This window comes from Plasmodium brasilianum, chromosome 7, assembly GCF_023973825.1.
Source record: "Plasmodium brasilianum strain Bolivian I chromosome 7, whole genome shotgun sequence".
NCBI classification, from domain to species: Eukaryota; Apicomplexa; class Aconoidasida; order Haemosporida; family Plasmodiidae; genus Plasmodium; species Plasmodium brasilianum.
In genome coordinates this window covers 645,001-670,130 of record NC_090120.1, presented here as the reverse complement: position 1 = coordinate 670,130, position 25,130 = coordinate 645,001, and the positions used below count along the sequence as shown (strand labels likewise).

The window sequence follows — 25,130 nt, the reverse complement described above, 5'->3', positions numbered from 1 at the left end:
GCACAAACAATAGGTACAGACGTGCAACCCACACACAAAGTACTGTGCTAAAACATGTTATGGTCGTCCAACTTATCATTATCACTGCAGTCCTTCTTTTGACTATAATTTATATCATCAAGCTCCAGGTCATTGCTACTTTTGTTAAATCGATAGTATTTATTAATAGACGTTATATCAAACCAGCTGTTGTCCTTTGCATACGAATGAATAAAGTTAAATATACCTAGTCCATTGCTTTCTGTGTTCATCTCTTTTTGTTCCTGATCATCCTGATTAATGTATTGCGAAATATTTAAAATTGATTCTTGATCTTCTTCATCTTCTTGTTCATGTAAAAGTAATGCTTTTGTTGATTCACTTTTGTTTTTCTTCTTCATTTTGTTCTTTTCTATTGCATTCCTTAATTCCTTGGCATTATATATGTCCTTTTCTTCCCTTTCATTCATTTCTCTTTCAAACTTGTTCATCCTTCCTGATATTAAATTTTCAATATGTTTTTCATCATCCAAATACATATTATTATTATCATCATTATTACTTCCATGTTTTTCAAAATAATAAGCATGTCTTTTTAAGCTTCCTGTAAGACTTTTTCTTTCTTTTCCTCGACTAATATAATTACCAAATATATACTCATCTTGTGCATTCAGATACGAGCTTTTTCTACGAACATACTGATCTTTGCTTTCCCCATCGGAATAACCTCCACTTCTTCCTTTAGAAACCTTGTCATGCCTCCTCCTGCCATCTGTGCAATATGGATACTCATTATTTGTATCTCTCTTCGTGATTGTGCCCGCGTTTATACCTACGTTCGCGCTCTTTTTTTCACATATAAATGCATTTCTATCCACATTTGTGTTTACATTTCCGTCGTTAACTTCCTTCTTCAAGCAGAACTCTGCAAAGGAGTCGCTTTTATAGGGGTGGTAGCTGATACCCTCATCTGGGTAGCAATAACTATCGTGGTATGACAAACTGTTATCATTACTTGTTGTCTTTGTTATAATATTAAATTTGCATGAATCTTCACTTATATAATTATCAAATATAGGCCATTTCTTTATATTCTTTGTACTTTTATTCTTGTCGTCTTTCAATCCTTGTTTAAAATGGTTGGTTACGATTCCTTCTAAACTACTACTATTCTGTGTATTATTATTACGTTTATTATACTCGTTATCAAAACATGCATCAATATCCTTGTAATAATTGCTCTTTTTACTATTGAAGGACTTGGAATAAATCTGATCAAGCGCCAAATTTTTCTTTTTCCCCTTTCTTATACTACAATCATTATTATTCTTTTTAACTTCATCATCCTCCTTATGTTCAGGAGCGTTATTCCGTTCTCCTTCACTGTTACTATAACATTTGTTGTAATTTTCCATGTGCTTATCGTAACCACTGGTATCCCTGTTAAACCTAGGATGATCTTTGGAAGAAAGAGATTCCTTTAAAGGTAAGGAGTTGAACTCTTTATTTTTAAACAGCTTTTTATTGCTAGAATTATTATTATTATTATTATTATTACTGTTTCTATGCTTTTCACAGCGACTAGTGGCATCCTGGTAATGTGCATTACCTGTTCCCACTTTATTCGTAGTAGTCTCTTCACACAAATTAGCCATATCACTACTGTTCATATCGTTAGAAGAATTAATGAAAAACACATTACCAGATTCATTACTACTATTTTGGCTAGTTGGTGTTGTATTCTCATTCTTTACATTTTTTTCATGATTACATAAAATTTTATAATAAAAGGCATTTACATTATTATAATTTCTTCCATTCTGGGTCTCCTCTGAACCTTTATGTTGATAAGTGTGCGTTTGTCTTAACTCCTTCTCCTCCTTCTCATCTCCCTCCTGCTTGTCTACCTTTCCTCCTTCTTTTCCTAAATCTTCTTTGTTTCTTTTTTTTTTAAGAACATTATTCGAAAAAAAGTTCAGCAAAGGCACTCCGTCCAGGTCTACCAAGTTCCGCTCCTTGGTAGCTTTAGAGAAATTCCCCATTTCTTCTTTCTTGCCACTATTAATGGAACTATTATTGTTTTCGCTTCTATCGTTTTTTCCACTTCCACAGTTATTACCACTTCCTAAATTGTTCGCACTTCCTCCACTGCCATTGACTTGCTCGACTACGTGGTTGAAGTGGCAAGTAGTGATATCATCTATAACAAATTTGTACTGCCCGTCAAAGGGGATATCCTCCCGTTCGATGTTGTCAAAAAGGAAAGTAATTTCATTGTTTAGTATAACCGATTCAGACTTCTTGATGAGAAGTTTTGCTATTAAAATATCATCATTACTCTCATTATATTTCAAAGATTTAAGCAATTTTAAAATTTTTTCAAATTTATGTTTCATTAAATAGCTTTTCAATATTTTCAATAGAGCAACTGAAATAATTAGTATCATTTTTATACTAGTACTAAACAAATAATCCCATATAACTATTACACTTTTAATAGGTAAGCTAGCTATAAATAAGGTGAGTAACCACTGATGTAAATATACTGGTGGATAAACCTCTTCACTATTAAAATGTTCAACTAAATCAGGTATTTCACAGACTAACATTTTCTCAAATACATATATAAATCGATTTAGTAGAGGAAACTTTTCTTTATAGAAATTTTTCAAATGATAATTTTCCATTAAACTAACTAAGACACAGAAAGTCTCTAATTCGTTAAAATTACTTACTATTAAAAGAAGACCTACTAAAAAGTTCATCCCTTGACAATATCCAACTGATGGTTCATAATTTGAATATGCATTTAATATTCTGAATAACTGTTGTTGTGCATATTTATCAAATATTAACAGTTCAGGAAAAGTCCTTGAAATATCTATTAATATTAAATTTGTATAATTCGATTTCTTCTTTGACATATAATAATATTTTTTTTGAAATTTATTTAATAAAATTTTACTATTAGTTATCTGAAACCATATTTTCCATCGATATTTTTGAGGAATACCCCTTTTTACTCTTCTTAGATATGTTGTTCTATGTGTCTTAATAAACCAGTTTATATCTCTATTAATCATGGATGACCATTTTTCTAATATACTTATATTATTTTTTTCCCCACAAGATAATAACTCATTGGTATAATGCTTACGTAATCCTATTGTGGGATCATATATTTTCCTCTGCGTAACTTCCCAGTCCTCCATAAATTTGCACTCCTCTTCTATGTCCACGCTAGTTGAGTAGTTGTTGTTTCCTCTGGGAGAGAAGCTGTCACTGTTATCATAGTTTCCATTGTTATCATTATTACCACTGCTTCGATTATTACCACTGCTTCGATTATTACCACTGCTTCGATTATTACCACTACTTCGATTATTACCACTGCTTCGATTATTACCACTGCTTCGATTATTACCACTGCTTCGATTATTACCACTGCTTCGATTATTACCACTGCTTCGATTATTACCACTACTTCGATTATTACCACTACTTCGATTATTACCACCATTATACTTATCATCGTCATCATCTTCATTGCTTTTTTTTTTTTTTTTTTTTTTTTTCATCTCATTTAGCTCTTTTTTCTTAAAACTTTTCCCCTTAAACCATTCGGAAGAAAATTCCTTCTTCCGTTGACTCTTCGCTTCTTCCCCTTGCAGAACATTCTGTCTATCATTATTTTCTCTACAATAATCCATTCTGCTTTCTGCTTTGACTCCTACTTTAACACAAGCTGTGGAATCTGTTAAGGAGTCTGCTCTGGAATTACCCTCAGCATAAGCTCTATCATCCGTTATAGTATACCCTTTTATGTACCCTTTAACCTTTTCTTTCTTACTTACCCCATCCATGTACATGTTAGCATAATCATTACTTCCAATTACATTTAAATAAATATTTTTATTGAGTTTCTTTATACTTGCGTTTATATCCTCTTTATTATCTGTTCCCATTTTCTTATTCGTATTGAAAAACTCAGTCTTTGCTTTTTGTACCTTTGTTCCGTCGCTATTTCGTCCACTATTTAATTCATTTTCCTTTATACCTCCATATTGCTCTTTTTTGCTCCCTCCTCCTGCTCTTCCTTCATACTTATTTTCTGATATTGTTTTACTTTGTTCTCGCTTAATGTTAATCATTCCGCTTTTTTCATTTTTCGCTTTTACATTCTTATTAATGTAATGTACATTAACCAAATTCGGTTCATCCATATTTTATATCGATGACGAATTATATACAAAAGCTAAACTATTAAAAGTGGTCTTCATCAAATCAAAGAAGTATTACTTAGTTGGGATCGTTTCCGTGGGTACACGGCAGAAACATGTGTACACCAATACATGTACGTGTATGTGCATTCCGTACATGTACTCTCGCGTACAAATGTACATATGTACTTATATATATATATATATATATATATATATATATATATATGTGTGTATATATATATGAGCGTCCCTACACACTTGTGTTTATGTATGGGACATTTTCAACAAATGAAGAGATAAGCTCTTACTATTTTATTTACAAAAAAAAAAGAAAAAAGAAAAACAAAAAGTATCACTTTCGTTATCACAATGTTATTACAACTACCTTTTATTCTTATTCACATTGGAATCTATCACTGTTTTTATACTGTTTCTCATTATTAATAAAGTTTACTGTTACTACAGCGTTACTGCTAAAGATATTATTACCGCTACTGTTACAGTTATTATTACATTTATTATTATCGTTACTACGAGTGTTATTACTAACGCTACTGCGAATGTTACTATTATTATTTATTTTTGTAATTTACTTTTTTTATTTTTTTATTTTTTTATTTTTACTGTTATTAAGTTAAAAAAATGTTTGTAAAAAAAAAAAAAAGAAAATTTCACTTAAATAATTGGTACATTCTAAGGCATTTATAAAGTTGAGAAAGTACTCCCTCTATATATATTATTACCTGTTTTACATTTTTTTTTTCTTTTATATCTTTAATTTTTTCCTTTCCTCTTATATCTATTATTTTTTCCTTTCGTTTTTATATTATCTTTTAATTTTTCCCTTTTTTTATTTTCTATTTTTTCCTTTCGTTTTTATATATTATCTTTTATTTTTTTCCCTTTTTAATCTTTGTTGTTCCACCTTTTTTTCTTTATTCTTTTCTAAAATTTTTCATTTATAAAAAAATAGATTTGCTAAAATATTTGATATAGCATAAATTTTATTTAATTTTGTAGTGAAAAAAAAAAATCTGAACTTACAAAAAAAAAGTTTTATCAAATGCGTATATTTGCATATATGTACATAAATATGAATACATAAAATCAATCATAAAAATATGTATTTATATTGTATGCATATATGTATATCTTTCACTATATCATATGTACTCTTTGAACTTGAATTTCCCTCCAAGCTCATTGTACATATTTAAAAGTGTGAAAAGAGAATTTACGTAAAAAAAAAAATAAAATTAAGTAAATCATAATAATTGATCAAACATATATTCATACGTAGTTACGTATTTATACACAAAATTGTACACATTTTCCCCATTATTTAGAAAGTTTTTATATGTATAACAAAACCGTTTGATGTTTTTTTATTTTTCGCCTCCAGGCTTTTATATTGCATCCTTTGCATATTTTTACATTCATTTTTTTTTTTTTTTTCAAATTTTTTTATTCTTTTATCGCTATTCCTTTTTTGTTATTCCTTTTTCGTTATTCCTTTTTCATTACTCCTTTTTTGTTACTCCTTTTTTGTTACTCCTTTTTTGTTACTCCTTTTTTGTTACTCCTTTTTTGTTACTCCTTTTTTGTTACTCCTTTTTTATTATTCATTTTAGTATTTTTTTTTTTTTTTTTTTGTTTTTTTAGCTCAATTACAAATTCGTACTGTATGGATAAGCATACGTAGTACCTCTTGTATGAAGAACAGAACTGGCTTTTTTTTTTTTTTTTTCTTGTATGTTTGAATGTAATTTCATATAGTTTTCTTTTTTATAAGAATAACACTTTAAGATTAATTTATTCATTCGCTCGCTCGTTCGTTCATTTATTCATCCGTTTATTCATCTGTTTATTCATCTGTTTATTCATCCGTTTATTCATCTGTTTGTTCATCTGTTTATTCATCGGTTTATTCATCGGTTTATTCATCCGTTTATTCATTTGTATATTATCAATTTATTTGTGCATTTATACGTTTAAATGTATAATTATTTTATTTTTATTTTTTTTCCATTTTATGCACTTTTTGCACACAAATGAAATAAAATTTTTTGAGAATTTTTTTTTTTTTTTTTTTTTATTCCTTGCCCATACTTGCAAAAAGCATTAAGCAGTCACAAATACGAGTCATATATTTTTTTTTTTATTTTGCTTCTTTTACTTTGTTCTAATTATGAATGTACTCTATTAGAGGGAGAGAAAATGAATAAAGTCGAAAAGGGCAAATTCAAATGACCCTATTTTGAGCATAAACATTATTTATTTTATATATGTTTCATGCTATAGAAGGTATGATCTATATTTAACATGGTTAAATAAGGAGTACATGTGGTACATACCGAAATAAAAAAATATAGTAAAAAAGAAACTTAGTAATATAGTATGTGTAGAAAAGACACTTGCTACTTAGCTAATACATGCATATAGTTAAATGGTTTGTGTGGATATATAAACTACACGTATATATGCCTATACACAAAAACGAATAATAGTTACAAGTGCTTCCTATAAAATGGTATTTTCGTAGTAGAGTTATCATATGGTCGTATTATCCCCTTGTACGAAACATTCCTTACCCGTAAGCAGTAGTAGTTGTTACTACTTACACAGATAATAATCTTTGTGGAAAAATAAATTTTTTTTTTTTTTATTTTCCTTTTCTTATGCTTTTAACGAAGTTGTAATTGGGTGAAGAGGGGATTATTAATCTTAACTTGTGAATTATGAAAAACATAGCACATTTGTAGATCCGCACGTAGATTATTACCATATATGCATATATGTAAATAACTACATATATATGACTCTTCTTGCAATTATTTGCCTCTTCATTAAGATAGCTATTAGTTCATAGGAATGAATATTATAACTTAGCATATGTTTGCATTTTTACTTTTACATAATAAAATAAAGTACATATAATTATGGCAATTTTTCCTCTGCTCATCAAATATGTATTCTTACATTTTTATGGAAAAAAAAAAAAAAAAAAAAGTTCATACCATTTCGTATCAAATTCAAGCGCTGATGCAAGCAGCGATAAATTTTGTAATTTAAGTGAAATCAAGAACAAGAACAAGAGCAAAAGAAAATAAAAATACAAACAAAAAAAAAGGAAAACAAAAACAAAAAACAGCGAATAAATAACGTCCATTTGAGAGTTAACTTCAAGCTGTCCAAATTAAACGCATTTGAAAATAAGAAATAATGCGTTGTTATTGCCTCCTTCATATATGCGAGTATTTATGCATAAATTCGTTCATTAAATATTTTGTTCGGTAACAAGTTTTTACGCTTTTGAAAAAAAGCAAAGCACATAAATGTTTCTTATTTCTTTTTTCGTTTTTGCTCTTTTTTTTTTGCTCTTTCTTTTTGCTATTTTTATATTTTGCTCTTTTTTTTTTTTGCTCTTTTATTTTTTGCTCTTTTATTTTTTGCTCTTTTATTTTTTGCTCTTTTTTTTTGCTTTTTTTTTTTGCTCTTTCTTTTTTCTTTTTTCTTATATATAATATACGAAAATGTGCATCAAAATGGATACAAATATCCCCCAAATTTTTGTTTCACTACTCAAATAAAACTATCTATATAACTATTAAAATTATTTGTATAATTAATTTTTATAAATGTTCATGTTAAAGGTATCAAGTTCAGCGTGCAGCTGCTTCTACAGAAATGGGGATCTTCCTTTACCAAAAATTCAAAGTAAAAAAATAATGTAAAATAAAAGTAGAAATAAAAGTAAATCACGCTGGTAAGATAGTAATGATAATACTTGAAATGGTGAGGAATAAACCTTCTTTTTCTTCTTTTTCTTCTTTTTCTCCTTTTTCATCTTTTTTTTTTTTTTTTTTTCCAATCTGCTTTCTAATTCTTGGTATGATTCACTTCCCTGATTAGTTTATTCTTTGAAGAAGCCGACAATTTTTAAAAATCGATTACGTATCCGTAGCTCTATATGTATTTGTTCGTGCGCGTATGTTTATATATATATATGTGTACGCTTCCCTCGATCTTGAAAATATCCCGTTCCTTTGGTATAACCGCCCATGTATGCTGCACTGAATGGCGACTAGATACTCACATGAGTAAATTTCAAAAAAAAAAAAAAAAAAGAGAGAAAGCGGAAGCGGAAGAGTTAAACGTGAACAGTGGAAAAATAAACAATAAAGGAGCAAAGCGCATAATGCATACTGCACAGAGCGAACTGCATACTTATAGCAATTTTAGTAGGAGCAACAACATGGGCATACGCTTAGAAGAAATGATAAAGGATAAGGCCCACCATGATATAGAAAATTTGTTGAATAATTTTTTCGTAGCTCATATTCCTGTGAGCTTTGAAATAGTAAGACTAAAAAGAAAAAAAAGATATAAGGAAGCATTAAGACAGCTGCAGAGGAACAAGTACATATTAATTAATGAATGTTTCTTTGTTTTATCTAATCTTATTTCTGCTATATTGAAGGGAATTTTAAAAATTGAAAATGTAAAAAAAGTAAGGAGGTACTACTTTATATATGTGTGGTTCATACCCTTTTTCATAAGTAGACGAAATGAAAGAGTGATAAAGGAATTAGAGAAAGAGAACATTTGCTCTAAAACGAATGATAATAGCCACACTGAAGCAAATGAGAAAGATAGAGAAGTTGCTCCGTATAGAAGGAAAAGAAACACCCCCTTTTATGGAGTATACTTGAGCGAATGGATTATAGCAGGACTTAACAAAATTATGCATTCAATGATTTTAGAGGATGATCATATATCTATTGAAAATTGGGCTTTTATTCTTGACTTGATGAAGTTCATATACGTAGATAAAAACATTTTAAGGAAATATTTTCTAAAAAACAGCTCATTGAGCGATACGTATGAGGACAATGACTCTTCAAAAGAGCGGAGTGATAAAGGGGTAAGTAGTGATAAAGGGGTAAGTAGTGATAAAGGGGTAAGTAGTGATAAAGGGGTAAGTAGTGATAAAGGGATAAGTAGTGATAAAGGGATAAGTAGTGATAAAGGGATAAGTAGTGATAAAGGGATAAGTAGTGATAGAGGGATAAGTAGTGATAGAGGGGTATGTGATAAAAAGCTAAAACATGATGAGAAGGATAGTAAGAATGCTATTGTAGTACATGACAATTTTCACAAAACAATGGAAAAATATTATGAAGATGTTAGTAAAGTAACGAAAGCTTATTTTGTTTTCCCGCATTTACTATTTAAGTGCATAACGAAAGGATTAAAAAAAGACGACGAAAAAAGAAAATTACAAATTTATAATTACATAATACCACATGAATTAAATGACAAGAATTTTTACAAAAACGCCGTTGAGGAGTGCATCTTTAGTTGGTTAAATATAAAAGAAGGTCGAGTAAATTATGAAAAAATTGTTTATTTTACGAAAAAAATTATAAATATAGACCTACGGGATTATTTTTGCCAAACATTGCTCTATGTACTTTTGACGAGTGAAAATCATGTGGAGTGTTCGAAGAAGGAGAAGTTAGATAGCAAAATGAGGCAATTAATAACATTGAATAATAGGGTCACATCGGACTACGACATCACATCGAACGAAGCTCATACCACTTGCTTGAACGAAAATTTCTTTAACAAGGAAAAAGCAAAAACAGATGCACTGTGCAACATAAATTACGTTATTGAAAACATATTTTATTATCTGCACTTGTATTGTAGTGAGACACATGAAGGAAAAACACTTCTATCATGTTTAATGAAAAATATATGTCCTTTTATAAAATTTTTTGAAGAAAAGGAGAAGATATCCTTATGCCTATATAATGAACATGTTAATTATATGTTAATTGTTCTTATTAATATTAATTTTTTATATGGATGGAATTTTTTTTTTTTGGAAAAATTTTTTAATGTGTTTTCAAAGAGCTGTTTACCACTCTCTTTTGCCATTTCTCTAGTTGAGGTAGTGAGCCAATTGTTTAGTCGAAAATCGTTTCACTCTATTTTGTTTAAAAATTTTAAATGGAAAAAGAAGAAAATAATTGATTCTATTGAAGTGATGAATGAAAAAAGAAGCTACGCAGAGGCACTTGAGGATATGGAGAGGAGTGAAGGGGTAGTAGGTGAAAGTGAAAAAGCTGCAAACACGCTAGACGAATGCGGAATAGAAGTAGTGGCCATAAATTTTTTACGAGAAATGCTTTTTCATACATTAGATCAATTCACAAATGATATACAAGAAAATGAAAAACAAATCTTTATTTCTATTATATTGAGTAAACTATTGTACATATTTAGTGTACACATTAGAAAAATAAATAAAAAGATAGCACAAAACTTGTACATATTTGACATTTTGTCAGAGAGGGAATTATATATATATAAAATGAATAGGTATAATGTAAAGATATTCGAGAGCGTTACATATATTATACACTGTTTGTTTAACTGTAATGATGAGCTGTCTTTATACTGTGGACAAGTTATAGCTCACTATTTTAAGCATTACGTTGACAATCAGTCACTTAAAAAAGAAGAAGAAAAAATTAGTTTTGAAGGAAAAAAAAAAGTTAAAAATAAAATTAACACATCTGACCGTTCTGAAAACAGTACTGATGATGAAAAGTACCTATTCCCAAATTTGGAACAGCCAATACAATGCTTACCCAAGAAAATTAGACACTTTAAGGTTATTAAACAGAATCATTTTTCATATTTACAAGATTTACTTCGAATGAACAATGTAATGAGGAGATGTAAAATTAAGGGAAATTATTTTAAAAAAAGTATAAATATTTTGCCAATGGTTGTTGGTCCAGGGAACTCGTACAGGAATGAATTAGTAGAAAAGAACCATATTTTGAGCGAATATTTTACGACAATGTATAAAAGGGGAGAGGGGACAGACGATGAGGAACTAGAGGAAAATGAATTATCACCTTGTCGGTCTGAAGATCAGACGAAAGAGAGCATTGGGGAAGCAAATGGAGGTGATAATGGATCAAATGGAAGCGATGAGGAAGCAAAAGCAAGCTACGATAGAACACGAAATAAGGGCCCGGGTAGCACATCTCTGAAAAAATACCGCACAAAAGAAAAAAGGAAAAGAAATGAAAACGATATGATGATAAAGAATGCAAAATATGTTATAGACAATGAACTATACGATTTGGAAGAAAAAGAATTTTTAGTTCAATTAGAACAAGAAAATGAATTTTATTTAAATATAGAAAGTAACAGGTACATGTATGTAGACCCGTCAGAAGATTTATTTGAATGCTTAGAGAGACTAAAAAATAGAGCTAGTTATATTGAAAGAAACATAGATGAAAAGAATTATGACATTTTAAAATTAAATGAAAAGAAAGAAAGCTATGAAGAAGAAAATTTTCGAATATGTCAAGTGGTAGTATTATTACCAAGGTTAATTAAGCAAGGAGATATATTATCGTACATTGGTGTAGAATTATTTGAAATTCTTTTATCATTAAATAATAATAGTTGTATGATAAATAAAGACAAAATTTCTTTTATAGCAATCAAATTATTTGATATGGTTTTATTAAGTATTAATATACCAGTACAGATAAGCAATTTTGTTTTTAAAAATATTTACTCAAATATGTATTCCAGCGACCAAAAAATGCTTATGTTATTGGCGCTTCAGCTATCCGCCCTTTTCCTATCAAACAGTTTCAGAATGCACTCGATATTTGAATGTGTGCAAAATTTTGCTAGAAATTTGGGGACATCTACTAGCATGATGAAAAATAGAAAGATCCTGCAACACCAAGTACAAGTAGACGCAGAGGATCAAGTGAAGGAAAGGGACAAATCAAAAGAAGACGCAAATGATCAATACAATGACAAATCGAATGGTGAAGGGGAATACAATTTTTTGAATTTCTCAGAAAACTGTTACAACTTATTTGATGATTTTACAAAAAAAATAAATAATTACGCAAGTAATGATGATGGTGATACGACCATATCACTCCGTGGTCTTTATGAGGATAATAATAAAAGGGAAGAAAATGCATGTCAAGAAATGAAACAAAACTGTTCAACTACAAATTTTTCGGATGACGAAGGAGGTAATTCATGTTATTATACTAAACATGAGAATAGCTCCTTTTCATCGGAAAAACAGTATGAAGTTGAGAAAATAAAGAAAAATTATAAAATGGTAAAAAAAGGTATTACTAATACGAAAAACTTGCAGTCTAGGAATTACAATTATACTAATAAAAAGAAAGCACAAATTTTCTTAAATTTGTGCAGTAACTTCTTTAGTGATGTATACGCAAAATTGTTCTGTCTTACCATAAAAAAGGAAATGACAAATATAGATTATGATGAATACAGATTAAGAAAATACTATTCAAATGACTCCTCGTTAACTTTATTTTTAATTTCATCCTACACTTTGTTTTTCAATTGTTCATGTAATTCGTATTTACAAGTAGACGATATCTTGAATGATGGGTTTTCCATAGGAAACTTTTTCATTAGAAATAAAAATTTTCTTGTACGAAGAGCTAGTTTCAAATTAGTATTTCATATGATTCATTTAATTTTAAAAAAAAAAAAGTTCTATATTTTGAAAAATGAAAATTACATGAATGTAATAAATTATTTATCAAACAATGTAGAAATGGAACATGATGCTCTGTCCTTGCGGTACATAAACCACGTGCTGGGTGTTCATGAAACGCTGATGGTAGGAACGGAGTACTAAAATATACACCAAAAAAATGAAGAAGTACACAAAGGTGGAAGAGCTACCATTTAACATAAAATAAAAAAAAAAAAATTATATTTTTAAATAACTGCACTCTAGTATTTGATTTTTCAATTTGGTTTGTTTGGTTTTTTGCTTTCTTATTTTTTACTTTTTTTGTATATATTTTTGTTTCTTTTGTTATATATTATTTTATGCCATTTTACAAAAATTTTTTTCTGTCCAACTTTTTATTTGTAACATTAACTGTTCAGATAAATCCTCTTAAATGTTCACCTTAACGAATATACATTCCACAACTTCAAGTTCTGTCATTTTCCCTCCCTCGCATATACACATACATATGCACATATATATGTATATGCAAATCTCTTGCTTCAATTTTAAACTCACTTAACGTTAATATTTCTCTTTTTTAAGATGAAAGAACATAACAGTTCTAGTTCATCAAGATTCATAATTTTCAGGTATGCATCGTCAAACAGTTTTAAGAATCTACATAATAAAAATTTTGAACGGTTAAGGAAAATTTTTATGTAAAACTTGTAAGAGTAAAATGGCGTTAACGCAATTGAAAGAATATACATTTAATATGAATAGGTGTTATATACCCGCACACGTGTTCATGCAGTCATTCATGTTTTAACATACATAAATATATGTATACATACACATGGCAAACCTTTCCGCGTCCTGCTTGTCTGAAACATTTTCCATTACACAACTTCTTAAAAGTTCAGGAAATTTCTTTTCACTATTCTTATAATCTTTCATTTCTTGAACAAGTATGTTTTTCTTTTGTTCATTTTCATCACTCATTTTTTTGAAAAAAAAAATTAAAATAAAATATAATTAATATATAACAATACTTTTATTTTTATTAAAAAATATATGGCTTTTTCTCTTAAGACTGTCAATAGGTTAAAAACAAATATTACATACAAAATGGGAAACAAGCCAAAAATAATCATTAATTAAGAAGAAAATTTTAAATAAATATTCACATATTATTTTTCCAATTCCATTTCGCAAATAAATGCTTTTAGGAACTTCAAAAAAAAATTAACATATAACTATATGTTATGAGTATACATATAATTATGCTTGTACATTTAATTATGCGTATACATATAATTATGCTTGTACATTTAATTATGCGTATACATATAATTATGCTTGTACATTTAATTATGCTTGTACATTTAATTATGCTTGTACATTTAATTATGCTTGTACATTTAATTATAATTGTACATTTAATTATGCTTGTACATTTAATTATGCTTGTACATATAATTATGCTTATACATATAATTATGCTTATATTTATGCGTATGGATATATTTTTATGCTTAATTAATTCTTCTATTTTTTTGTTATATATTTTTTTTTTTTTTTATCGTCCCAATTTGTTTTAACCTTGAAAGGATAAAGCTTGTACTAACAATTCGTTGTATATATATTATAGAACTAATTGTTTAAATTCATTTTTATGCTTAATTTGTTTTTACTTAAATTTAGCCAAAAAAAAAAAAAAAAAAAGAAAAGATAAGAAAAGAAAAGAATATATATTATTATACCAAATGAGAAAATGATGAAATAAAATACAAAATCAAAATTTCAGTAAAGCAAAAAATTTAAAAAAAACTGTGATGGAAAAATATACTGCCCTTTAAGTGACTATACCTCACTTTTAATTTTTTTGGGTATGAAAAATGGAAAAAAAAAATTACTGCCAAATTTTAGAACAACGAGAATCGATACGCAAATATATGTATATAAATAAATAAATATATATATATATATATATATATATATGTGAATATTTGAGGTAATACATTTTCTTCATTTTTGGTATACAAAAGAACGAAATAGGGGGTAAGTTCGAAAAAGTAACAAGAACTATTATAAATATTTGTAAGAATAATAATTAACCGTATGTTGATTGTTACCTATAGTTTGTAATTCAAAATTTTCTCTTATACTGAATTAAATTATTTAATAAAATTGTATAAAATATATGAGCGTATGACAGTTTGTGTTGTATAAATATGACACTAGTTGTACAGGTCATGAAATATGTGAACAATGTATGTATATATGTATTTATGCTTTTATGTGTTTCCTTCCATGTTTGCTCAGAACTCCTCCAAGTTCATAATGTCGAATGGAGGAAAGTTACCCATTTCAATTGAGTTGATATGCCCTATATAACCATATTTATCTCCTTTACATTCAAATAAGAATTGGTTCTTATACATGCCGTCTGAGTTACCTAAGGGTTCATCTAAATCAATTCCAACATATAATTCATTATTATTTTTTAAATTTCCAATATATTTTAGTACCCCCCTTCGATCTCCCATTTTAATTCTACACCGTGTATCGACTTTATATACTTCTTTATCATAAGTATTGTTATAAGTACCTTGTGCATTCGTATTTAGTGCATTCGTATTTAGTACATCCGTATTTAGTACATTCGTATTTAGTACATTCGTATTTAGTACATTCGTATTTAGTACATTCGTATTTAGTACATTCGTATTTAGTACATCCGTATGTTCTTTTTTGGTTATATTTCCCTTTTTTGTGTCCTTCAACTTTTTTAGGAACGTTCTGAAGGTATCTTGTCTTTTATTATAATTTTCTTCATTTATTTCATATTTCAAGTGCTTTAACTTTTCTAATTTTTCCGCATCATCTATATTATATATAATATCATTAGCAGAAGAGTTATTCATCTCTTGTATATAAATGGTATAGTTATCTCGAACATTATAATCATTTAGACATAATTGGTCATTATTTAAAAACACTTGTGTATTTTCAATATTTAATTCGTCATATGCATACAAGTTCATATTATCATGAGGGGTACCTGTATGTGTATATATTTTCCTTTTTATATTTTCTATTTTTTCAAATTTATTAAGTTTTATTTCCTTCCATTTTTTGTTCCTATACAAATTGTGTGTTAAATCAACCTTTATAAAGTCGCTCATTTTTTTTGGGCAAGCAATACTCTTTTGTGAAGACTTATTTGTGTTTATATGTATCTGTACATAAATGTTACATAGCATATATATGCATGTAACCAGAGCTTGTGAAATTCTACCCGCGCCTGCCTTTGTAAGATTATGTATATGCTGGAAATTGCTTAAATTTACTGGTATCCGATGTATGCTCAGATACGCACGCGTAAATACATACATACGTAAATATACATGCATATACATACATGCGCATACATACACGCGTATACATACATGAGTATACATACATGAGTATACATACATGAGTATACATACATGAGTATACATACATGAGTATACATACATGCGTATATATATATATACGTATGTACGTATGTGCGGGGAAGGTTTTTGCTTATTATAAACATGCCAACTCACGTGCGTGCGGCATGAACTACCAATTTCGTATGATAATTTTTTCTGTTTACAATACGACAAAAGGTGTATATTTTAATTTGAAATGTTAATAAGAAAGTGCTATTAATTTTTAATAAATCATATATTACTATTTTACAAAAATGAATATATGCGCGTTTACTAAGCTTATTCTTTTGAAATATTAATTATCGTCTATGTTACTGTATGATGTGCATATAGATATGTATTTCTGTAAAGATAATATGAAATTTTCATATTTGTGCTGTTTTTTGTTGGTTAAACGGGTTTTTATTTTGACCATATTTTGACCCTAATTTAACCTTATTTTTAGTCCTAATTATACAATTTTATTTCTCTACTTTATGAAATTTTTTTCCTTTTTTTGAGGAAAAAAAAAGGCTACGTTTAACAAGTAAAGAGCAATGTGCATTAACTGTATGAAGTGTTAAACGAAAGTGCATATTATTCTTTTCAGTATTTGTTAATATTAAAACTATTATAGTTTAATAATCCTTATTGTCATCAAATTGAACACAATAGACGAAGGTATAAATTTGTTTCACGTTGTAATGTAGTTATGTTCCTTCTCTGCATATTTTGCTACGCACACTGGTAAATATTTCGATACGCATTCCGGCATCTATGTCACTTCTTATGTCACTTCTTATGTCACTGCTTATTTGACTGCTTATTTGACTGCTTATTTGACTGCTTATTTGACTGCTTATTTGACTGCTTATTAAACGGCCTATTTTATGTCCTATTTTACTGCCTATTTTATGTCCTATTTCATGGCCTATTTTATGGCCTATTTCATGGCCTATTTTATGGCCTATTTTATGGCCTATTTTATGGCCTTTTTTATGTCCTATTTTATGGCCTATTTTACTGCCTATTTGGATGCGTAATGTTTGCGTAGAATGCACTATGCTGTTATGAATGTTAAGGCATCTTAGTAATGGTACAATTTTCTACTTCTAATCAATATAACTTCTTCCTGTTTTATTATCCTATTTGTCTGAATAAATTTCTGTCTTCTCTTTATATTAAACTTTGTACAAATTAAAAAAAAAAAAAAAAAATCATAGAAAAGATGTGACATTCAATGAGCATATTGTTAGTTATATAACTACTCTGATCAAGTATTTTCGTTGCTTTTGTAAAAAATAAGCAAATACATAACCACAATGGTAGTGCAGTAACCACATACGTAGCGAAATAACCAAACAAATAAATTAAAAATGTATTGTTAATCCAGCTAAGACTTACGAGGAAATAATATAACTCAATTTCAACTGTGCTGGTAAAAAAAAAAAAAAAAAAAAAAAAAAAAATAAAGATCATTACGATTAGTAAGCATTCCCTAAAACAGACTTGTTAGGACGCAGTTAATTTATCTCTTACTCTTTGAGTAATAAATTTTTTAAATGATAAGGGACAAAATGTATTAAAAATCTGTTCAATGTTATCAAAAGTTTTGTTATCGTCTTTTTTTAATTCATTGTTCAGTACCTCAAAATAACCACAATGAAATTTAATAATAAGTTTTAAAATTTTATTTTCTCTTAAACTTCTTGATCTTTCTTCGGTTTCATCATTTATAACTATATTTAAGCAAAATGTATTTTCATTTATATAGGAGAATTTATCATAAAAATTTTCGTACTCTTTTTCGATAATTTTTATTTCATTATTATTCATTTTTACAACTTTGTTATATGTCATATGAAAATAATCTGATGAATAATTAGTAAGAGGGGGAAGGTTTTTCTTAAAAAAAAAAAAAAAAAAAAAAAAACAAATCATTTAAAATATGTCATGTATAAAACCTTCACACCTTTTGAGCATTTCCGTTCACTGAGTTCAGACTGATTATATTTATCGCAATAATTTGTGATACTGTCGCAATTTTTTTATTTCTTAGTGCAGAATATAAAGTGTGTGCGTGTGCATCTCTTCTTTTTGTTCAGCAGTAAATCTTAACTGCTACTTTGAAAAGTGTCAAATAATTGAAAGGAAAAAAATAAAATAAAATTAAAAAAAAGAATAAATAAATAAAATAAGAATAAGGAAAACCATGTACGTAAAGAAGTCTTTTTTTATTCCTTTCCTTAATGTATTACCCTTTACCGATCTACATTTTCCTATCTCGTGAACATGCGCTGGGTTTTGTAAGAATATACGATATCTATATACACTATGTACACATGCTTACAAATGAATGTGCGAAATTAGCATTTAAATTGAATGTGCTGAATTGTTAATGATGTTCATTAGCGTTATTAGTGCAAAATAATCTATTTGTTATCAGGATGCCTTTTTTTTTTTTTTTTCCATTTTTTCTATTATTACATTATTACGTTATTACTTAAAACATGAACATGAAGTCAAATTTCAAGATGCCGCTTTTTATACAAAAAAGGGGAAAAGGAAAAAGAAAGTAATCCATCTCATCTGTTGAAGGACGTTTAAGGGCTTTGAAATACGTTGATGGTACTATATAAACACTAGATGACAAGAATTACAAAAATATAGAAGAGATTCTCTTATAAGACGAGTAAATTCTCCTCCATATAATATTTATAAAGCACTTATTATTAAAAAATATCTACATTGAAAAAGGACCTCCCATAAATAAAAAATTAAATAGAATGTAACTGAATAGAACTGAACAAAACTTAAAAATACAAAATAGTACATGTGCAAATGGAAGAAATGAAGAAAAATTGTTCACCTTAACATTCCTGAAGATATAAATATTTTAAAATGCTTGATTTTTTCTTTCTGAACATCGAGAGTAAAGCTACAAATGAAGATATGAAGGAACATTATAAAACGAAAAATCTCTGAACAATTCCATTACACACTTTTTAATGAAAATAAAATAGCTATAAACAAAGTTGATTGGTATTGTTAAGAAGCTTACGAAGTACGTAAAAACATTTCTTCTTCAAGATATATAAATATATATATATTTATATATACATATATGATGTTCATGGGGGGAAAAAAAAAAGAATATTTCTCATTTTTTCTTCTTTTTTTTTCTCCTTATTTGGTATTTTCTCGTTTCTCCATCCACCGTAAAACCAAAGATATGATGTTTTTGCAAAAAAAAAGAGTTGAACGAAAAGTTTATACTAACAATGAAGGGGGATGGTAAAAAATAAATTTACCTTAGCATAAAAAAAAGTATTAATTTTTTTTTATTATTTAAAAAATAAAATAAATATAATGAAAAGGAAAAAAATATATTACATAAATGTAAACTATAAAAAATGAGAGAAGCCAAACTACAATGGCAATTTTATGTATATCCCTTTATGTGTGATGTAATGAAAATATAAAGGGTAATAATAATTTTAATGTTTAGCCGTTATTAACACAGCAAATATATTAATTCTATGAGCATACGCAAGTATATATGTATGTATATATATATATATATATCTATTTTTACGTCTCACAACATATGTAAGCCCATATGTGTAAAAGTTTATAGCAAAAAAACTATAGAAAAGTAGTAAACGGAATTTTTAATCTTTCCTTCTAATTATTGAAAAGTGACATGTACTATTATTATACCTTAAATAAATTTTAGCAAACCAAGTTATATACGAAGAAAATGTATCTATAAGCGGGAAAAAAAAAGGTAGGTATAGGTAATAGTTATTTATAAGCCTTTTTATGAGAATTTATTTTTTAGCACTATTTTTTTTTTTTTTTTATCTTCTCTATCTGATTTATCTTTTTTTTTTTTTTTGTATCTTTCCTCTCTCTATACCATTTTTTTTTTTTTTTCTTGCTAATTCCTATGTATACTATTATATATAATGTAATAATTCTTAATTCTAGCAAAAATGTAGAAAATTTTTGAGTTTTTTTTCTTTTTTTTTTTTGTGGTATATGGTTATATATACGAGGGATACAACTCACACCTTGCATTTTAAGGTAATTCGATGTAATCATTTATTGAATTGAGTATAAGTACACATAAGAGCATGCATATGTAAATATATGCATATATGTATGTGAGCATGTGTGTATGCTCGTACATGTATATATATATATATATATACATATACATATATATTTGTATATGTATATAAAAGCACGAATGAGAGCCCCTATTCATTGCAACTTCTAAGCATATCTGCCTTCTTAGTCATTTTTTTTCTATCCCCCCTTTAGGAGCATGACATGTTCAAATGTTCAAGGAAAAGGGGCAGAAAGCTTGGAGGAGAAAGAAGGAAATGAAGATGCAGAAAACAAAGTAGAAGAGGATGAATCCATGAATGTTCTTAATGATAGAAGAGTTTTCACTTATATAGAACGAACGAACGAGTTTGATGAAAACTACATTAATATAATATTAAATTTTAAAAAGCTCAATATAAAGAGTGAACAAATTTTTGATGATATAGTAAGTGCAAATAAAATTAGTATCATAGATGACATAAAAAAAGCTCAAAAGGAGTTGGAAAGGATAAGTAGAGGAAAGTCAAATTATCATTTATATAAAAAAGAGCTGACGACTCAAAATAATATTGAAAATTTAAAATATGATAATTCAAAACATTTAAGTGTCATTTGGGAATTGGATTTATCATTTAATTATTTTACTGAAATTTCGATTGATGACATTTTATCCATTCTTTTTAAAAACGATATAATTAAGGAAAAAGGTATTCTACATTTAAATAATTTAAGGGCATTAAATTTGAGGAAAAATTACCTGAACAAGGTACCTTATGTGTGTAAATACACGTTAACGCAATTGCGCATTTTATGCTTGTCGCATAATGAACTAGGAGGACTGGGGAATATATGTCAAGGGAATATTGCTAAAGAAGAAGGCGCAGAAGGGGAAGGAGTACAGGAGAACGAAGCAGAGGTGGAAAATATGCCGGTTGATGAAGGTATACTAAATGAAAATTTTCCAAATTTAGAGCATGTTTATTTTCAAAATAATAAAATTGAATCATTTATTTTTTTAAAATGCTTGTTAAATAAGCATAAAAAAATTACACACATAAATATTAGCTTCAATAAAATAAGCTCATTTAAATCTTTTCCATATTTAAAAAATTTAAAATATTTTGACTTGTCATTTAATACAGAACTGTTATTATATAACGATAATGAGGAAGATGAAAGGAGAAAAAGAGAAGAAATAACCATGGAAATGGAACAGCAAAACATTTTTAACAACAAATATTTTTCCTTGCCCTTAAATTATGATAAGCAAGATTTTTTAATTTATAATTTTTTAATGTTACTCAAACATTCTTTTCCAAATTTACAAAAAATTAATATAAAACACACGCCAACGTATAGCTTAATCAAGCATAAAATAAATAGAGAAAATAAAAATGAGTTCATTTACTACCCCTTCTGAGAAAAATTTTTAAAGTATGCACACGTATATGTGCGGGTGCGGATATGGGTATTGGCTTATATTGGTAAATATAAATATATAAACAACTGCTAAAAACTGGTAACAGTGTCTCGTCACTTTGTACTTTTTTTTTTTTTTTTTTTAACCTTCCAACAAAACAAATATGCGTACAAAGAGGTACATAATTTTCTCAATATATTTATTTCGGTAGTTTCCAATCATTTTGTTTTGTTTTATTTGTTTCACTCTGTTCTGTTTTTCATTTTTTTCTTTTCTTGCAAAATGAATTAATTCAAGAATTTTTTAGATCATGATATAGGAGCATTTTGTGCAGAAGGTTTCTTTTGTGAAAAATAAAAAAAATAAGATAGCTCCATTTTAACTGCATTTGGCTGGTTTGTAATTTTTTCTTTAAGCAAATGCAATAAAGAACATTATATGAAATTGTTCATTTAAATAAATGTATAAATTTATGTACATATGTGTACATATGCTTATATTTTGTGTGTACGAACGTATATAAATGCGCAATAATCTATCAACGCGTATGTAATAAATAAATCGTTGTATACGCATAATTCGTCATCTTGTTTTGCTTCTTACAATTTTGGGGGAAAGGTTGTAATAGTAAAAATATATTACATAAAAAAAGATGCATACACACTGCTTAATCGTATGTACACACATATATATATATATATATATACATATGTAATGTACTACTTGCATGGTATTGTAATATATTATAAATTTTAAAAAAGTACACACCTATACTGTTCTCTATCACTATACATAATATAATATATACAGATATAAATAGCAATAATTGTGATACAATATGCTATTAAAATTATAGGAAAATATATATTTAAATTTTTTTTTTTTTTAAATATTACTTTATATATATAGTTTATACATCTCAAAAATGAGAAAAAAAATAAACAGGTAAAATAAATTTTAAAAATTCTGAACATTTTAAAAATTATAAAATATGATATAAAAAAAAAAATATATAATATATATATATATATGGGGTATCAGTATTATATTATATTATATATATAAACCTAGAAATGACATGAAACGCAATGAAAATGAAAAATAAGTAATGGTTAAAATAAGTTGCATGCAAGTGAGATTATAGGGTCTCTTCATTACTCTTATAAATACAAATAAGAAAAATAGTTGATTCGTTATTATATTACACTTTATTATTACACTGCATTCGTTTATAAGCATTTTATTAGCTATCATATATATACGTATAAATATATATTATGTATACTACAATAAACTAAAATACTGAATTACAATTAAAGTGATATATAATTACAATATATTAACAACCTAAAAATACAATTATACCGAAAATTATATATATGCATATATATATATATATATGTGTATGGATGAACTTACATGACCACAATATTGTGTTAATAATGATAAACATGTATTTTTATTTTAAATTTTCATAATTTTTAAAAAGTATAAATAAAAAAATAAATCGTAGCCCCATAACACATTGTATTATTTACATTATTTTGTATTACAAAAATTGAAAATAGTTCTCTCTCTCTATATATATAAATATATAAATATTTTATACATAAATGCAAGAGAAAAACAAGGAAAAAGGTTTTTTGAGGGGTATATATAATGTAATGATAGCATTATAAAAATTGCAATTGTGGAGCATTTTACGTGGTCATTTGCTCGTTAGCACATTTATTTTTTTATTTAATTTTTTTCTTTTGTGGTTTATTTTTTACATATCTTATAAAAATTATATGCTCATGCACTTTTATTAAACTCCATTCACGTATGTATGTATGTATGTATGTATGTATGTATGTATATATATATATATAATACATATATGAACAATGTATTTTGATTTCGAGGTGCTCCTGTATAATACATGGTTCCTTTATAAGTGCATATATACAACGTAGTATAAATATATATATATATATACATATATTGTATAAGCATTTATGTATGTATTAACTTTTTATAGCATTAAATATATGTACATTAACATGTAGCAGGCACTAAAATAGTTATTAAAATATCATGTGAATAAAAGAAAAATCGATTTATCAATGAACACTATGTTAAAATTATGTAGGATAGATGATGCTTTTTTTTGTGTTCACATAAAAAATTTTAATGGAACTATTTATTAAAAACTTGCATTTAACTACAAAAAACACAGGAAAAAATATTTGTGCATATATTATAAATAAAAAATAGTAATGTATTATTATTACATTAATGTTTTGTGAAATTTTTTTTAAATATAGTAATAATTAAATAACAAAATAGCAATAAAATCGTACCAAACACAAAATTAAAGAAAAAAAAAAAAAAAGGTTACATAAAAAAAAAAAAAAAACTCGCTATTTAATGGAATATATTTTATTATATATATATATATTTTTTTAATTGTAGCTTTTTTTTTTAATCTTTAAAAAGTAGTTTATATATAAATAAATGTATTTTTATTGTTTTACATAACTTATTTTAAATAGTAAAGAATAAAAACATATGTATTTTTTTTTATGAACTTTATGAACCTTTTATATAATTATATATAATACATATGTAAAATATATATATAAATATTATATGTATATTATATATATATATATATATATTATATATAAATATGTAATAAATTTTCCATATATATTTTTATAATTTTATAGTATTTTATATAAACATTTTGTATATGTTTTTACGTTCCTTTATTCAAAATTTCAGTTGTTTCCCATATTAAAAGCATATACATGCTCACATATCACCAATTACGTCTTTAATAATTTTTAATAGTTAATTTTTTGTGTCGAAATATTTTAACTAGCAGTCTTAGCTAATGTAACGTATGTAAGTATGTGTATATATATGTATATATATTCATTTATATATATATGTGTATATATCATAAGAAGGGAAAAGGGATATATCTGAATAACTCATATATTTTTATATATATACATATATGAAATTTTACATTGACGTATTCATACATTTATAGAAGATATACGTATGCTAATACATAGGAAGTAAGAACATTTCCATTTCATTGATGAGAACTTACTATTATCCTTCTTTACATTAACTCATTTATGTATATATGCACGTATGTATGTATGTATGTATGTATGTACCTGTGTATGTATATATATTTATGTGTGTATATAATTATAAATGTACCTGTACAAGAAGCAAGAAGCAAATTGTGTGGTAACAGTATATTTTTTTAGAAACATTTATAATTGCGTGTTTATGTTTTAATAGAGATTGTACGTTTTTACAACTGTACGTGTATTTATGTGTACATATACTTCTTTTCCTTTTTACTTATCTGGTTAACGTTG

The 25,130-nt window shown here is 26.9% G+C and overlaps 6 protein-coding genes across 6 annotated transcripts; 2 read left to right on the top strand and 4 right to left on the bottom strand.

The window, feature by feature from the left end:
- Positions 1-47: 47 nt before the first annotated feature.
- On the bottom strand, positions 48-4,202 carry MKS88_001862 (GTPase-activating protein; the record flags this gene model as incomplete). Its single annotated transcript, XM_067214826.1, has 1 exon — positions 48-4,202. One exon carries the CDS (start codon positions 4,200-4,202, stop codon positions 48-50), a length of 4,155 nt encoding a protein of 1,384 aa, XP_067074165.1.
- A 4,096-nt stretch (positions 4,203-8,298) lies between these two features.
- Positions 8,299-12,933, top strand: MKS88_001861 (uncharacterized protein; the record flags this gene model as incomplete). The annotated part of the gene is made up of 1 exon (XM_067214825.1): positions 8,299-12,933. One exon carries the CDS (start codon positions 8,299-8,301, stop codon positions 12,931-12,933), a length of 4,635 nt encoding a protein of 1,544 aa, XP_067074164.1.
- A 392-nt stretch (positions 12,934-13,325) lies between these two features.
- Positions 13,326-13,755, bottom strand: MKS88_001860 (uncharacterized protein; the record flags this gene model as incomplete). The annotated part of the gene is made up of 2 exons (XM_067214824.1): positions 13,326-13,431; positions 13,619-13,755. 2 exons carry the CDS (start codon positions 13,753-13,755, stop codon positions 13,326-13,328), a joined length of 243 nt encoding a protein of 80 aa, XP_067074163.1.
- Positions 13,756-15,074: 1,319 nt separating this feature from the next.
- Positions 15,075-15,941, bottom strand: MKS88_001859 (tubulin-specific chaperone; the record flags this gene model as incomplete). The annotated part of the gene is made up of 1 exon (XM_067214823.1): positions 15,075-15,941. One exon carries the CDS (start codon positions 15,939-15,941, stop codon positions 15,075-15,077), a length of 867 nt encoding a protein of 288 aa, XP_067074162.1.
- A 983-nt stretch (positions 15,942-16,924) lies between these two features.
- MKS88_001858 (uncharacterized protein) lies at positions 16,925-18,050 on the bottom strand (the record flags this gene model as incomplete). Its single annotated transcript, XM_067214822.1, has 3 exons — positions 16,925-17,241; positions 17,325-17,400; positions 17,754-18,050. The coding sequence occupies 3 exons, from the start codon at positions 18,048-18,050 to the stop codon at positions 16,925-16,927; spliced, it is 690 nt and encodes a 229-aa protein (XP_067074161.1).
- Positions 18,051-20,544: 2,494 nt separating this feature from the next.
- MKS88_001857 (leucine-rich repeat protein) lies at positions 20,545-21,747 on the top strand (the record flags this gene model as incomplete). Its single annotated transcript, XM_067214821.1, has 1 exon — positions 20,545-21,747. One exon carries the CDS (start codon positions 20,545-20,547, stop codon positions 21,745-21,747), a length of 1,203 nt encoding a protein of 400 aa, XP_067074160.1.
- Between the last annotated feature and the right edge of the window lie 3,383 nt (positions 21,748-25,130).